Source organism: Leptonychotes weddellii, chromosome 8 (genome assembly GCF_054177405.1).
Source record: "Leptonychotes weddellii isolate Sample4059 chromosome 8, ASM5417740v2, whole genome shotgun sequence".
NCBI lineage: Eukaryota > Metazoa > Chordata > Mammalia > Carnivora > Phocidae > Leptonychotes > Leptonychotes weddellii.
In genome coordinates this window covers 5,856,130-5,871,997 of record NC_138376.1, presented here as the reverse complement: position 1 = coordinate 5,871,997, position 15,868 = coordinate 5,856,130, and the positions used below count along the sequence as shown (strand labels likewise).

The window sequence follows — 15,868 nt, the reverse complement described above, 5'->3', positions numbered from 1 at the left end:
CCCCCCCCCCCCCCCCCCCCGCCGAGAAGATGGAGATGCTTCCTGCCAGTCCTCTCTTCCCTTTCCCCTCTGCCAGCGGCCCCTGTCTGATCCTGCCCCGTCTTACCTGTGGACGCCACGTGAACAGCCTCACACGGTGCGCGCACTTTCCCCTTCGGCTGCTTTCCCTCACAGTGTTTTTGAGATTCATCCGTGTTGTTGCATGTGCAAGTTTTATTTGCTTCTAACAATAAAGATGTACACATTAGCAGCCAAATACAAGTTTATTTTTACCTTGAAGCTGAGAAACTGAGGAATGCTTTCTCAGGAGTTTTGTTAATGCTATGCAATGCTAATGCTAATGTTAATGGAGTTAATGACGAGAACTCGTATTTATGGAGCGGCAGCCCCTATGCCAGGGGCTCGGCCTGCATCATCTTCGGTTCCTGCTGCGATTATCTGTTTACTTGTTCTCTGTGGCAGACATACCTAGTGAAAGTCTTGACATCTGATGAAGGACTTGGTGTTTGCCCAAAGAAACTGTCTTGTGTTGTGGAATTCCGACTGTTTTCCTCAGGCCTGAGCACTGTGTATGGCAGGTAATGAGGAACTAAGCGTGGAACGGCCGGGGAAAGGATGCCCGGCATAGGAAGAGCCGTGCAGGAGTTGAGCTCAGGTTCCCCTCACGCTGGCTGCAAAGAAATCGTCGTCTTTCTGTGTAGGAGGAGTTACGTTAACTTTCTCAGAGATGCTTCTAACAATGCGATGCCCTTGCTTGTGTTCAGAATTCTGTCGGTCCAGCTTTGAATTTTTATGTGTTGGTTTGTTTTGCTTGCGCTTCTGTAATGCCTACTGTGTGCCAGACACCCTCCTAACTGCTTCACATCTGTTAATTCTCATCATTCTGCAAGGCACGGATTCTTTCTTTTGAATCTCTGTTTTGCGCATGAGGTCATGAGGTGCTCAGAGATTATAGGACTGGACCAAAGTCGCACAGGTAGCAAGAGCGGGGCAGTCTGGTTTCAGAGCCTTCCCCACGGCCCTGTGCGCCACATCCCCCGTACCTAACCACATTTCTCATTTTTCTTGATCCTGGTGATGATGCTGGGTGAGTATTGGCAGGGCTAGTAGGGACTGACGATATCCAAACAGGTGTAATGACTGCAGCTTACTTTTATGACTTGTATGATTCATGAAGTAGGTCTTGACATTGCATAGTTCCTTTTTTTTTTTTTTGTTGCTGGGGAGGATATTTAGGACGGAACTATTTACATTTGGAATCTGTGCAGTAATACAGTGAGTGCTTTAAGCCTCAACAAAACTAATCATGCAACCAACATTGTGCTTATTCAAGCCTGTTTGTGTAGTGGATCGATGCTTCTCAGTGAGTTGTCTGTAGATCCTGCGGGTGGGAGACTCACCAGATTTATTGCAAGGAATGTACTGTGTGTTGTCTTAGTCATTGGCAGTTGAAAGTGATACCACCACGAGGGGTCCTTGTACTCAGAAAGATTAGACACACATGCACTAGGTCCTTGATATTTGTGAATTTAGTATTTGGGGTTTCAGTTATTTTTGAGCACCTAGAAAGTCCGTGACATTTAGTAGTTTGTCATGAGAGTATCAGTTTCATATAACTGTGGGGTTATGAGAATTAATAAAAATAATGTATGTAAAAATAAGCCATCAGGATGCTGGAGTATAAATTCTAGTCATTTAGTTCATGAATGAACCTAGCAGAGGTTCCCACATGTCTGTTTTACTTTCTGATAGTTGTGAATTTGGGAAGGTGTCCGAATGCATCCATTACTATGTCCAAGGGGGCACTGTTGTTGCCACTGCTGGTCCATGCAGTCCTGTGGGGTTTCTTCCCTGGGCTTGACCTTCGGTGTTACTTTGCTCTCTTGTCCTTTATGGAGGGGTTACTGTTTACCTCTGTTTGGTCTTTAAAGATGAAGTTCCTTTATATTATTGACTCCCCTCTCCAGGCTCTAACATAGGCTATTAATGGTGGTCACCTATCTTAGCTGTGGGTTAAACATTCTGGGCGGTATTCTTTCCTTTATTGCTGTGCAGTCGCCCCTGTGTCTCTCTCCTCAACTCATGGTTAGGTTGGTTTCACTGACACTTTTTCTTCCTTTTACTTTTTTCATCTTAAAATACATTATTAAAATTTCTAGGAGAATCCGAGGTGGTTTTTTTTTTTTTTTTAAAGATTTTATTTATTTATTTGAGATAGAAAGAATGAGAGATAGAGAGCATGAGAGGGAGGAGGATCAGAGGGAGAAGCAGACTGCCTGCTGAGCAGGGAGCCTGATGCGGGACTCGATCCTGGGACTCCAGGATCATGACCTGAGCTGAAGGCAGTTGCTTAACCAACTGAGCCACCCAGGCGCCCCCCGAGGTGTTTTTGTAGCTCAGCTGCGGGAGCCTAGGTCATGCATTATGTCTCTTTGCTCCCCACGAACTTGGGACAGTGGATGTTGTGGAAAAAAACCAAAAACCAAAAAAACCTCGAATGGGGTTATTATCATTCACCCTTATTTTTTAAGTCAGACTTCCATTTTACTGTGCTTTACTGTAATTTGAAAAAATGGGTTATCACATATTTATATTTTAGGAAAGGTGCCATATATCCTTTCGTTGGTGAAGGTTGTTTTAAATACATAGTTCTCTGGTAAAGGAGTGTTTTTCCCATATACTAATTCATAAGATATGCTGTCTGTATGTTATTTCGTAAGAAGCCTTATAATTCTTTGAATTTCAGAAGGAGCCATTTTTATAGGGCCTGTTGAGTGTATACTTAACCATGTAGAAGATACTGAGTTTGATGCTCTGGGGGACACAGATGAAGTTCTGTTCCTCATTCTTATAAAGCATTCATCCTTTTAAGTCTCTTCAAGATGTTAAGCTAATGTTTTGGGCAAACCAAATATAATTCCTATTATTAGAGGTTAGGCAAGTATTTAAAAAAAATTTATATACTATATGAAATTCTTAATTTATCACAACTTTCATTAATCTTTATTTTTTTAATGTTGTTCCTCATGAAATGTCGATATTAAAGAGATCCAGGTAGTGTGACAGAGTCATTAATGATGGATGCTTCAGCAGCCTTCAGAATTGAGCAGTGGGAGATTTACACCAATACAAAGTGCCTGTGGTAATCATTATAGTATGATCTCCAGATTTGGTATTTTACATATCTCTGATTTATAATAAATATTGTGAAATTGCAGGTTTTGCTTTTTGCAATAAAGTACAAGTCAGTAAATAACGTTACAACCTTAACACCCTAGTTTTTGGCTTAGCAATTCATGGTAATATCTGAAATGTACTTAACTTTTACTGTGTGCTAGGCATTATTCTGCATGCTTACATATATTAACTTCATGCTAAGGATTAAGCATGGTTTTCAAAAATGAATACTAAATCCTTTTGGAAAAATCCAGCAGAGCTGTCTTGCAGACCCTAGGTTTGAAAAGTCCAGTCCCCACCTCCACCCCTCCTTTAAAACCATGTGCGTACAGATATACAGATCAAGTATATTTTCAAAAATAAACACAGCAATTCATAATTACTTTTTGGAGAGGAAGTATTTTCTTCATGTATGTGAAGTAAATATTAACATGTTTCTTAACTATTCAACATATCTGAGATTCAGTGCTATGGGCTGAAAGAAATACATTTAAAAATGAAAAGATTTGGTCTTTGTTTTTATTTTTTCAATTATTGCAGGTGGCAAAACATGGATGATCCCAATATAAGATGATGCTGTATTCTCCCAATGAGAAGATTAAATGAACTGTTTGGATTAACTGGAATATATAAACTTTAGGAATGAAGATGAAATTGTCAAATGAAATTGTCAGATATCCTCACATTTAGTTAAGTTATATACGCATAGTTAAAATTCCATTTTATGGAATAATTTTAAAGTTGTTACTTTTCCGGCTTTTCCTCTCTGGAATCACTTTTTGACTAGTCTGACTCTGTTTTCTAGACTTGATTTCCATTTGACTTGTTTGGAATTCAACGTATTTAGAATCTATCTATGATGTGGTCTCTAGAAATTTCTCCCAGGCGCCTGTTCTTATAATTAAAGAACAGTTGGTTTTGTCTTTCCTCCTGTGGAAGCCTATATGTTGATCTCTACAGTGTGACCATTTATTATAATGCTTTTAAAAAATTAATCTTCGAAAGACTTGTTACAGTGAAATCCGATACTTGCCAGGGTGAGGTTATACCCCGAGGAGGTAAATCAGGATTAAATCTCAGTGCAGCTGTTTTCACTGATTCGGGTGGCTTCTCTAGGCTTCCAGAGATCCTGTTGCTCCGGGTAATGTCTTCTCCAAGTGATGGTCTGTTGCTCAAGTAAGAGAATGGAGACAGTAAGAAAGAGCTCCTGGTAATAAGACAGACCTCTGCATGGATTTTATTACAAATATAAAGCAGTTCCATCTTTTCTGAGGGGTAATTTTTGGAGGAAAAATAAACTGTGCCTTACCTCTGAGCATTTGTCCAGTAGCTAGCTAACACGTCTCGGGGAGAATAGATAGGTGATACTTTAGCCCGTTTTCCCCTTGGTACACTGTCACCATTGCATACTGCTTTTTCTTGCCCTGAACTTAACTCTTTTCACCTGTTCTTTCATTTTCACATTTCTCTGTTTCGTGTTATCTTGTTAGATTTTTCCCCCTTTAGTCAGATGAAGAGTATTTATCACTGTTGATGTCTTCAGAATCATAAATATCTGTAACTTATTCAGGGTGTGAGACTGATGTTCTGATGGCGTAGAGTCTACCAAATTGACCTCCAGTACAGACTGATATATTTCTGGAATGAATGTTTCAGTGATTCTTGCTTGCAGATTAAACTTTAATATTTGATATCAGACCTGTGTAATGTGGAAAGATAAAATACACTCTTAAAAATATTTGCATGATAATCTAAAGAACAAAAACATTTAGTAGGAGTGGTGGTAGAAATGTTTCCAGGATCAACACTTGAATGCTGTGGGAGAGCAATTTTTTTCTTTTTTTTTTTTTTAATGGCTGGCAGGTGGCAGAGTTGAAAAACAGGTTTTTATAATGGAAATGCTAAGAGTCTTAGCTATAGTGGTGTGAATGGTATTGTTACAATAGATATAATAGATGTATTGCATTATCTTATCTAATCAGACACTTTTGTTAGAAAAAGCTCTCCTCCCCATTAGTTTCCAGCATGCTTATTTCAGAGAATGGTTCTTTTGAACAATTTTAGCTACTCACAAAATTTTTGAGAGAATAAGGATATTTTTGTTTTATCTTTGTCAAATTTTACAGATTTAATAAGCCTAAATGTATTTTATTAAAAATACTACTTTAAGCTAGGAGAGTAAGTATAGGAAACAGCCCAGATGTATTCCGGATTAGAGGATATGACTTTGCCCCTTTAATGAGTATCAGTGATGTTGGCAGCGTTCTGCTGGTTTATGTTTTTTTTTTTTTAAATGTTAGTACTCATATTTCACATTTGATTTGTTTTCAGTATCCTTACTCTTAGAAAGGGGCTCAGGAAATTGAATTACATTTTGTATATTTAGTTCTAATCTCATTCTTATTTTAAAAATCCTTACAATTTGTAAAGGCTTTTGTAAATAGGGGTCTGTAGTATCTGTAAGTCTGGGAGGCTAGGGGGGAAATACCACACAGGAGTCGGGTTTGATCACAGTGGAGAAAGTACTCTATAGTATACTTAAAGGAAAAGGAACTCAATTATATTCCAAGAAAGAGTAGGACCAGTTGGTCTGTTCTGAGTAAACAGACTGGTGTCTGAGGGGGTCAGTCAAAACCAAAGTGGATAATTGCCATTTGGGGACTTTAATCCAATGGGCAGGAAGCATTTTTTGCACATGTAGGCTGGAAATGGACACATCCTTCCCACCCCATCCGAGAGCAGCAGGGGATGGGGGGATGGGTGGGGCCGTGGTTGGTGAGAGCTGTGATGCCTTTTCTTCTGTGAAATGTTGAGCATCTACAGCACAGAACTGACGAGTAAGTCCTGCACATGTCGAGGCTTAAGCTGAGGTGCCTGGATAGTTAGGTGGTTCTGAGAATGTATTTGTTCAGTGGAGCTCTTGAATAATTTAATGTGTGCCAGCTTGCTAGTGCTAGAGATACAGAGATGACCAAAACACAGCCCGTTCTTCTGAAAAGCTGTCAGTCCACTGAAGCACACAGCCATTAGAAGAGAATACCCATACATTCCCAATACCAATCTCCCTGCCCACATGAATTTGCTTCAGGAACCACTTTGTGGTCCATCCACTGCACTTGATGAATGGTCCATGCTCCCGAGACAAGCTCTGTCCGCCTTGTGCACTCATCCCCTCTCCCTGCTCCAGGACATTGTTCCTGCAAGTTGGTTCCTTTCTCTGTTGGATTGTTTTCCCTCTTTCCTATCATCAAACATGCTGTGACATATCCAGTCTTAAATAATTTCCTCCTTTGACACCATAGTCCTCTCCAACTTTTACATTTCTTTTTTCCTTTTTGTAGCAGAACTCCTTGTAAACGGTTGTTTATACCTGCTGCTTCCCCTTCTGTCTCCAATTTACTCCAGTCAGGTACCTTTACTAAAATTGCTCTTGCCAGGTTCACCAGTGACCTCTGTATGGCCAAGTACAGCTGTCGCTTCTGAGTCCGTGTCTTAGAGTCTTCATCTGTAAGCATTTGACATAGCTGATTACTCTTTCCGTCCTGAAATACCTTTACTGGGCTTTCTGGACACAGTTCCTCTTGGTTATTATTTCTTTTCTCATTTCACTGGCTGTTCCTTCAATCATCCTTGCTGGTTCCTGCTCATTATTATGATATCTAAATGTTAGAGCCCCCAGGGTACTTCTTCATTTTATTTCTCCACCTATACTAAGTTGGAATTTTATGGAGCTCCATACCTTTGAAGTACTCTCTGTATGCAGACACTACCCAAATAGATATTTCCAAATCAGATCTCTCCTTTGAACCCTGGATTCTCTGCCTATGTATCATCTGAATTTGAATCTTTAATAGGCGTGTCTATTTAACATGTCTAAAAGTCCTAATCTCCCCCACAGATCTGCTCCTCTGTAGTCTTCCTATCTCAGTAGAAGGAATCTGTGTCCTGTGAGTTGCTTGGGGCAAAAATTTTGGAATCAAGGATAACTACTCTTGTTTTTGTGTCCCACATTGAATCAGCAAATCCGGCTGGCTCCATCTTTAAGACATATCCAGAGTCCTGTCATTTTTATCACCAGCATTTAGGCTACCACCTTGGTCTAAGTCAGCATCATCTTGCCTAGATTATAATAGTTGCCTAATTTATCTTTCTCTTCCCCCCCCCACCAATCTGTTTTCTACATAGCGGTCAGATTCTTTGAATACCTAAGCCAGATTATTTCACTCTTCGGCTCAAATTTCCCAGTGCTATCTAATAGAATTTTCTGCAGTGATGGAAATGTTCTGTTTTGTACTATTATGGTAGCTATGGCCCCATGTGGCTGTTAAGCACTTAAAATCCAGTTAGTGCAAGGGGGCGACTGAATTTTACATTTTATTTAATTTTAATTAGTTTAAATATAAATAGCTGCGTGCATGAAAGCCAAAGTGTTTATTGTGATGTGAGAGGTGTTAAGAGAAATGGAACCCCTCTTGCTTCTCTGACTTCATCTCCTGCCAGCATCGTTACCCTAATTTTCTTGCTGTTCTTTGAATGTACCCAATCTTGTGCTCATACATCCTCTTCCTATGCCTGGAATGTTCTTCCTCCAAGGTATCCACTTGTGTGTTCCCTCATTTCAGGTCTGTGCTCAGATGTTACCTTGTCAGAGAGTTCTTCCCTGAGCACCCTATATAAAATAGCACCTTCCCTCACTTTCTGTCTCCAACCTTCTGTATTTCCTTTGAGTACTGATCGCCATCCAATGTATTTATTGTTTATGATCGGTTTCTTCTCCACTAGAATGTGAGCTCCAGGAGAGGAGGGGCCTCATGTGGTGATACTCTTGTAGCCCCTGGAGCCGAGAACAGTTGCCAGCCTGTAGTAGGCACTCGGTCAATATTTAGTTAATGAATAGTAATTAGAGTCAAGGTGATGCACTTTTGTTGGTGTATGGATGTAGGCTTCTTATAGTTACAGAGGAATTTGTAATGCCTTCAGCCTCAGGACTTGGGAAGACTTCATGGAGGCAATGAAGTTGGAATTAGGCCTTCAACAAGCAATAGAAATGTGTCTAATTTTAGTAGATTAATATTATGTGATTTACTTTATTTTTAGTTTTACCTTGTTTTAAATGATGGTGATATCTGGTATATGAGTTCTGTTGTGTGGTGGGTCCTACGCTGGCCACTGGCAATGCAAAGAAAACAATGAAGGAGATGCCCTCACTTCCTTCAGGGAACTCTGGGTACCATATATGATAATACAGTAGTGTCCGCTGATTGCGACTAGAGGAAAGTGGTAAAAGGCTCAAGTACAGCTTTATTTCTTCTAGCATTTTAAAAGGTATGTTTAATTATTTAATAATGAAGAGATTGATGTGTAGAAAATGTATCAGTAGAAATGTCTGTTTCCATCAGCACCAGGTTTTTATTGATACGGATCAAATTTTCTTTTCCACCTCTCCCTCCTCTTTTTCTCATTATGGGATGGGAGTTCTTCAGAAAGCTGAGACAATAAAATTCATTAATTGTCCTTAAACTTTCAAAAATTACAAATCTGAATTGTTGAGATTTTCATTTTGAAAGAGAAGCACCAACTAGGATTACATGATAATTTTGGACTGCTACAGAATAGATACTGGGTGAATACCTGATGGGTTTAATGCTGTTAAAATCCAGTAGAAACAGATTTGACACTGAGTCTTAGTTCCCTTTTCATTACATGTTGTTGTTCATCATCATGTGCTGTGGGTGATGAATGAGATTTTCAAAAATACTCCTTCTTTTCTACAACCCACAGAGTATATTCTTCAAAGCCACCTTCTACATCCCTCCCTCATCCAAGAAAATTCATCTTTTCTCTTAGCTGCCCGTGTTACTCTTATTTCTTTGAGCCCACCTTTGAATTTGGGACTTGTAAAATTATAAACATTTATAAATGTTTGATCTCTATGTCCATGGAACAGCTTTAAAAATCTTCTTTAATCTCTGAGATGAGGCAGTCAAGAATAAGGCATCTTCGATTACAGAATCTCTTTGAAGTTTTCTTTCTACTTCAGTTTTTCCCTCTAGCGCTTCTGCTTTCAGTGGCTCAGAGGTGGGCTTTTTTTTTTATTAAATTTTTTTTCCCTTTTTGTTTAGGTCTTTTTGGCAGTCATTCAAAAGTTCAGAGGCAAAATTAGTAAAATTATACTTTGAGTTTGGTTTATTGTTTTCAGGCTCTGCTTTTCTACCAAGATTGTTGTTGGGGATGGAAGGAGCTCTCCTTTTAAAATATTTTCATCTATTTTACATTTTACTGCTGCTGCTTGTGGATATAATAGTCCTAAGCATGACCTGTTATTTTCTTTGAGTAGACTAGGAAGCTTAAATTAATCAAGATGTCTTGAGTATAGTTTAGCTACTATCTATTTTTGTTTTAAAGGATTATGTACTTAAGTTTTGAAATGAAAAATTTGAAATCTTGTAATTTTGGACTTTTGTGGCTTTACATGAATCAAAGGCTTAGTTCAGGTGATAATATGAAAAATATCACTACAAAAAGAAGGTATCTTCTTTTTTTGTTCAGGTTGTCCTGTGTGAAATTATTGGTGGTCTTTTTGTCTCCCCAAATACCTATTCTGCTACGTTAAGAAATTCGCTTCACCTTTGGTTAGGAGATTCACATACTACGAATGTTCAGGCTCGATAGCGTTAGCGCCAGTAAGGTACACATGTCACAGTCTCTTGCATATTTATGCTGGGCTTTTACTTCAGTGATGGCTCTGCTGTTTTCTCCTTTATACTTAATATCATACACACGCATACACTCACACACTCACTCTGAAGAGAAAGAGTTTCAGATTGCCTCCTGTTTGACTTTAGATGTAATCGAAACTCTTACTGAAAGCCGATGAAATTGAAAGGCCTAACTTTGTAAGTAGAGTTTTTGTTTCTTTAATTCTGTAATTAATAATTATTGTTTCTCAAGTTTCCTTTGGGGAGTATTCTCATGGAACGTTCTAGGATCCTGTAATACTTCTTGTTTGATTAGAAAATAATTCATTACTTGCCTTTCAGTTCTTTAGGAAAGCGGGTCGTCCTCATTGACATCAGTGGGATTGAATTTCAGAAGAAGAATATACCATGAAAAACACTTTTTAATTATTATTTCAGGTAGTTTTTCTTTCATTTCAATGGAATATTAAGAATAAAGTCCAAATTTATGTTTTCAGGTTTTACAGAGTTATTCATTGACTGTAGAATTGTATTGCTTTATTTGAAGCATTGGCGAGGTGTACAGGGAAGCAGGTAAGAGAGTGTGTGATGGGGCCAGGCTGTGTTATGTGCAAGAGCCATTTCATTACTTGCTCTGTGACCTTGAGGGCATTGTTTACCCTCCTGTACCTAGTTTTCTCATCTGTAAAGTAGGAAAAAAGTACCTGTTTTATACGGATGTTATGATTAAGAAATGAATTTAAATGAAAATATTCAAGATACTTAGCATTGTACTGAGAAGAAACTCAGTATAATAGTAGTAGGCAGCTGCTACTGCTATTGGATTGATGTTGTTTTGTTAGTATCAACAGACAGGTCTGTGTTTGAACGCTTGCTTTGTCATTTTCATAGTTGAGTGACTCTTCCAGCTTACCTGACTTGAAGTCTGATTTTCCATCTTCATGATGACGACTGTGTAATGTGGTACCTAATAAAGTCATCATGAGAATTACAGATAGGGTATGTAAATGGCCTGCTATCGGTTAGAATAGGTGGGGTGCTGTAACTTTACTGATCCTAGTGGTAGTTTTTGTATTGTTTCCTCTTGAAAACCCTGCCTGATACCCGTTTTCCTTTTTCCTTCATCTAACGTTGTAGTATTTAACCGTATCTAGGGCTTTAGACATGATGGAAACAGATGTCTCTTAATTGCAGGCTGAGAGAGACATGGTGGGGATCATTAGGGTCCCACTACTGAGTGTCAAGAAAGGATGTTGCGTGCTGAGCCAACATTTTCTTCCTCCTTTACCTCCTATCTGTTATTCCCTTCTCTCTGTGCATTAATACCTGTTTTGAGGTTGTTATGGTAGCTGGAGTCATGGTGCAGACAGGGCAGTGCCTGCGTTAGGAACTGCAGGCCTTTCGTTTTAGACTGATGGCCTGGGGGCCACAGGGTGCTCTGCAGGCATTAATGGATTCAAAGAGCTTCCGAAAGGCATCGTTGGAAAGATGAAGTTGCATTTCCTTAAACTCTAATATCTGCAATGGGTCGAGTTACCAAGAGCATTGGCTGTGCTGGGGGCTAGTTTTGTAATAAATTTGCTTTTGCTAATGTCACATACTGATTTTCTTTGCCCCAAAAGGCAAAATTGTTTCTAAACTGAAACCTCAGCTTACTGAGCCTAATATTGATTTTGAAGACTGTATAGTGATGACAGAAAAATAGGTTAGAGCCATTTTTGAAGAGAGAATACATTTGAACTTCTACATTGAGTATGGCATGTGCTACATGTCTGACACATCCTACTAAAGCAAGTCATTAATGACGTGACCTCCTGTCATGAGCACAGACGCATGTTTTAAATGCATAAATGACAGCCTACTGAGAAATGTCTGTTGTGTTCATTACAATATACATACGGAACTAGAGTCACATTAAACATTTCAAATAGCTAATTTTATCAACTCTTAATAATTAATTAGTTTTTAGCACTGAGGATAAAGGTAATTAACATAGATTTACTACATGCTATACGATTTTAGCCTCAGGAAGATGAAAAGGGGACGTTTATTTTTCATATACTTAAACATTGGCATTTCTACTTTGATACTCTCGGGGTTTGTATATAACAAAAGAACTTAGTGAGTATTTTTATTATTATAAAACTATAATTATAAAATATACTTAATGCTTTTTAGTCTGTCTCAATTTAATTGCAGCCTGTTGGAATGTTAAAATTCCATCTTTAGCTTCTGCAGTTAAGTAAAAAAGTATTTTCTGGTATTGTGGTTTATTTTCACATTATTTTATTTACATTTTTATTAATTTGATCTTTAGAATGGGTTATATTTTCACATGGTTTAAAGTACCTAGAATGTAAAAAGATTTGTAGGCAGAAGTTTTGTTTCTGAGTACCTTTAATTTCTCAGTTCTTCTATGCTTTCCAAGTAAAAACATTTATTAGTTTCTTGTGTATCATTCCATAGAGTTTATAAAAATGCAAGCAAATACAACCATATATCTTTATTTTCTCTCCTTTATTACATTTTATTTTTTTATTTTTCCTTTATTACGTTTTAAAAAGTGAAGTCCAGAGATGATAAGGTAATAGATAGTAAATGTTAGCTGTTAGATAAGTACTTGGAAAGAACAAAGTCACAGTATTTTTGTACTTGGAAATCCTTTCATTGAGTTACGTGTATCCCTCCCTTTCCCTGTTATTTCAGGTTGAGTGTACATGTTTGCTTCATCTTCAGAAGAGAAAGTTCCTGGAGAAGACCTACCCTTTCTGGAATTGTTTCTGTTTGACCCATCCTATGCAAACTTACTCACTCATGCAAACACTGGGTGCTTTATACAAATATTACCACCTGTATTTTTTATTTGTGTTTCTCAGAGGAGTTTTTGGTAAAATTTGCATAATGACTTGGCTCATTTAGCTTTGTATATTGTTAAGAGTTCAAATGTGGATATGAAAGATTATAGTGTGTACCAAATACAAAGGTTCTGTGACAGGCGACGTTCTCAGGATAACTCTGTTTTAGGTATTTAAATCTAATTTGCATATTGAACCGACACCTATGATTATTAATCTAACTCCATTTCCAGTTGATGAAAATTTGCATAAAATTGGTCTTGATAGCTTAAGGTATGGTGAGCAAACGTTAACTCCTTTATGTAGTAAGCCCAAGTCTCACTGTCACGGTGAGAAATTAATCTAAGCGCATTTGGTATACTGATAATCTTTTCTAGAAATTAACTGTGGTATCATGTCAGAATGTCAGAAACATGTCTGACAGTTTGCCTTTTCATACTGGAAATGGTGGATAGCATATTTCAAATCCTAGCAGCTGTGCTGTATCAAAATCTCTCTAAGTGAATCTCATTCTTGGTAGGCCTTGTGCCTTGTGATTTGTTTGATGATTTTGAAAAAAATTACAGTAATTTTATCCCTTTTCTCTTGGTTCTTGCTCTATTGCAGGCTTTCTTTTCTGGCCTTAACTGGTCACTTCCCAATTATTTGGTCTTTTTTTTTTTTTTAAATTTGTTGTTTGGGGAAGGTGATTCTTTTTATTAAATACTGTGTGGGTATGCATGTGTAATGGTTTACTGGGAGCAGCACGGGTACAGCTCTCCTTTTCAGACGAAGTTCCTGGCTATTGACAAAGGCTGATTATTTCTTAGGACATTGATTGCCTCAGATTTGCAAAAGCAGAGGAAATCACACCTCTCATTTTAACTTTCTCCATCTGTGGTTAAACCTCCTGTCAATATATTGGTAAGGGTGTTGGGCCATTGACCAGGCCTCTGTATGTGAACAGTTTGATTCTAAGTTTCACTGAAGTCATTATTCTTTGTTAGGACCTCAGGATGATACCACGTTCAGGGTGGTGGCTGAACAAACCAGTCCTTAAATAATACAGTTTCTATTAAAACTTTTCTTCTTTTATCAGAGGAGTAGTCTATGCCTTTTAAAATAAGATTTTAATAAGATGATAATTAAATAATACTCAAGATGTTTGATTTTATTTATAAAGTTTTGGTTGCCTTGAGCATATCTCATGATGTACAAAACCTGGATGGCGAGTATATATATTAAACAGTACTTATAAATTATGTCTGGCTAGCAAGCACTCTTGGTGTGTTTAAAGTATTAGATTTGTAAAATCCACTTTACGTACAATATTAGATTAGGATGCATGTTATATAAAGTAAGGTATTCCTCTGTGTGGCATATTTTTTCTTTCCCAGGTTCTTTGGTGTGCTGCAAGATAAACAGCCATGTCCTTAGTTCCATTGATCCCAGATCCCCTGAGGGAACTGGCAATTTCCCTTGGATGGCACTGCTAAATTTTCAGTTTTCTTTCTGCATTGTTCTCCCTGTGGCCCACACTTTGGTCGGATTACTGAGAAAGTCAGTGTTACTGATAAATGCTTTGTATATTCTAAAAGTCTCGGTACCTCTGAGAAAGAGCAGAAGCACGTAATTAAATGCAGGTGGTGGCAACTTGTTTAATTTTGAGTTAATGTAGATTAACCCAGTGTCATTGGTCACTTGGGGTAGCACCACTTGGAAGTCCATAATAAAGATCATAATGATGCTTATTTTTTCTTTTAGGTAAATTAACGTTTGAGGATAGTAAGTTTTTACTGCGTTTTAACAAAAGATCGTTTTGGAGGGAGAAGAGTAAGTCGTGATTAAAAGTTTTGAGCTGAATGAAGGAAGGAAAAAAAAAATAAACAGAGTTGATTTAAATTTGTCCTCAGAGAATAAGAGATCAGTGCCCTCAGCTATTTCTCTGTTAGTGAGCTGGTAGTAGATGGGGATGAGGAAGATGATGATGTGAGCAAAAATCTGGGAGGATCAAGTACTGGCATACTAATAATGCAGACCTCCAAAATTTAACATGCATTGCATTGTGGAATTGTAATGGAGGCAAAAATACCTGATAGCATTTAACTCAAGCATGTCTTATAGCTGATAAAACTGAGGCCCATGTAGAATGGGGCACCTTCCCCTTGTGCCAAGTTCTAGAACTAATTAGTGGCAGCCTGGAATCCAGATCTTATTTATTCAGCCCAGCACCTTTTCTGCACTATCCTCCTTCCATGTTTATACACCCCTTCCCTGTTTATTGCTTAGGAGGAATTTTTACTTGGGTTACCAGATGGTTAGGTATGATTGAGAAGGAAGGTGGGAAAACCTAATGCAAAAGTTTATTTCACAGTTCTGCTGCAGACCAAGGCCACTGACAGTCAGTTAAGAATAGTAGCTAATGTAACAGTGAGGGCTTGCTATATAAGAGGCATGTGTACTTTACATGTAATTCTCAAAAGAGATCAGTGAGGTGGATAGCATTATTATACTGTTTCGTGGATGCAAAAGCTAAGTCTCAGAGAGGTGAAGTAATGTGCTAAAAATGCATACCTACTCAGTGTGAGAGCACAGATTTGAATTACCATATCCCGTTCAGCTTCCCATGGTACGTCATTCAGCATATAAGGGAAGGCCTTTGAATAAATCCAAAGCCCTTTTCAACTCTAACACCCTGGGACCACTGGATTTTAACTCTTTCTAAAAAAATTTTTTTCTTTTCAATTATAATATAGAAGGTTAGCTAATTGGATTACACTCTAGCTTCTGAGAGGGGTAAACTCCTTCATGTGGTAGAGTTCATTCAGGAAGGTCTGCCAACTCTTAGGAAGAATTGAAGTTAGCTTTGCTGTTATTTGGTCCTTAGGATTTCAGACTTTGCCTCATTGGTTGGTGATATTTCTTTCGGTAGTGGTTTTAAACCATCTTTAAAATGGTGTAGGGCGCCTGGGTGGCTCAGTTGGTTAAGCGACTGCCTTCGGCTCAGGTCATGATCCTGGAGTCCCTGGATCGAGTCCCGCATCGGGCTCCCTGCTCGGCGGGGAGCCTGCTTCTCCCTCTGACCCTCCCCCCTCTCATGTGCTCTCTCTCTCTCATTCTCTCTGTCTCAAATAAATAAATAAAATCTTTAAAAAAAAA

General features: G+C 38.3%; 1 protein-coding gene across 4 annotated transcripts in view; it reads left to right on the top strand.

Annotated features, from left to right (window-relative positions):
- The window catches only part of CDKAL1 (CDKAL1 threonylcarbamoyladenosine tRNA methylthiotransferase), a 629,466-nt gene that overhangs the window by 48,935 nt on the left and 564,663 nt on the right, over positions 1-15,868 (top strand). The window contains exon 2 of one of the 4 annotated variants that reach the window (XM_081827611.1): positions 12,582-12,762. The exons of the other annotated variants lie outside the window; for them this stretch is intronic. Within the exon in view, the coding sequence (XP_081683737.1) occupies positions 12,582-12,762 (181 nt within the window). The remainder of the gene's footprint in view (positions 1-12,581; positions 12,763-15,868) is intronic. 4 annotated transcript variants of the gene reach the window in all.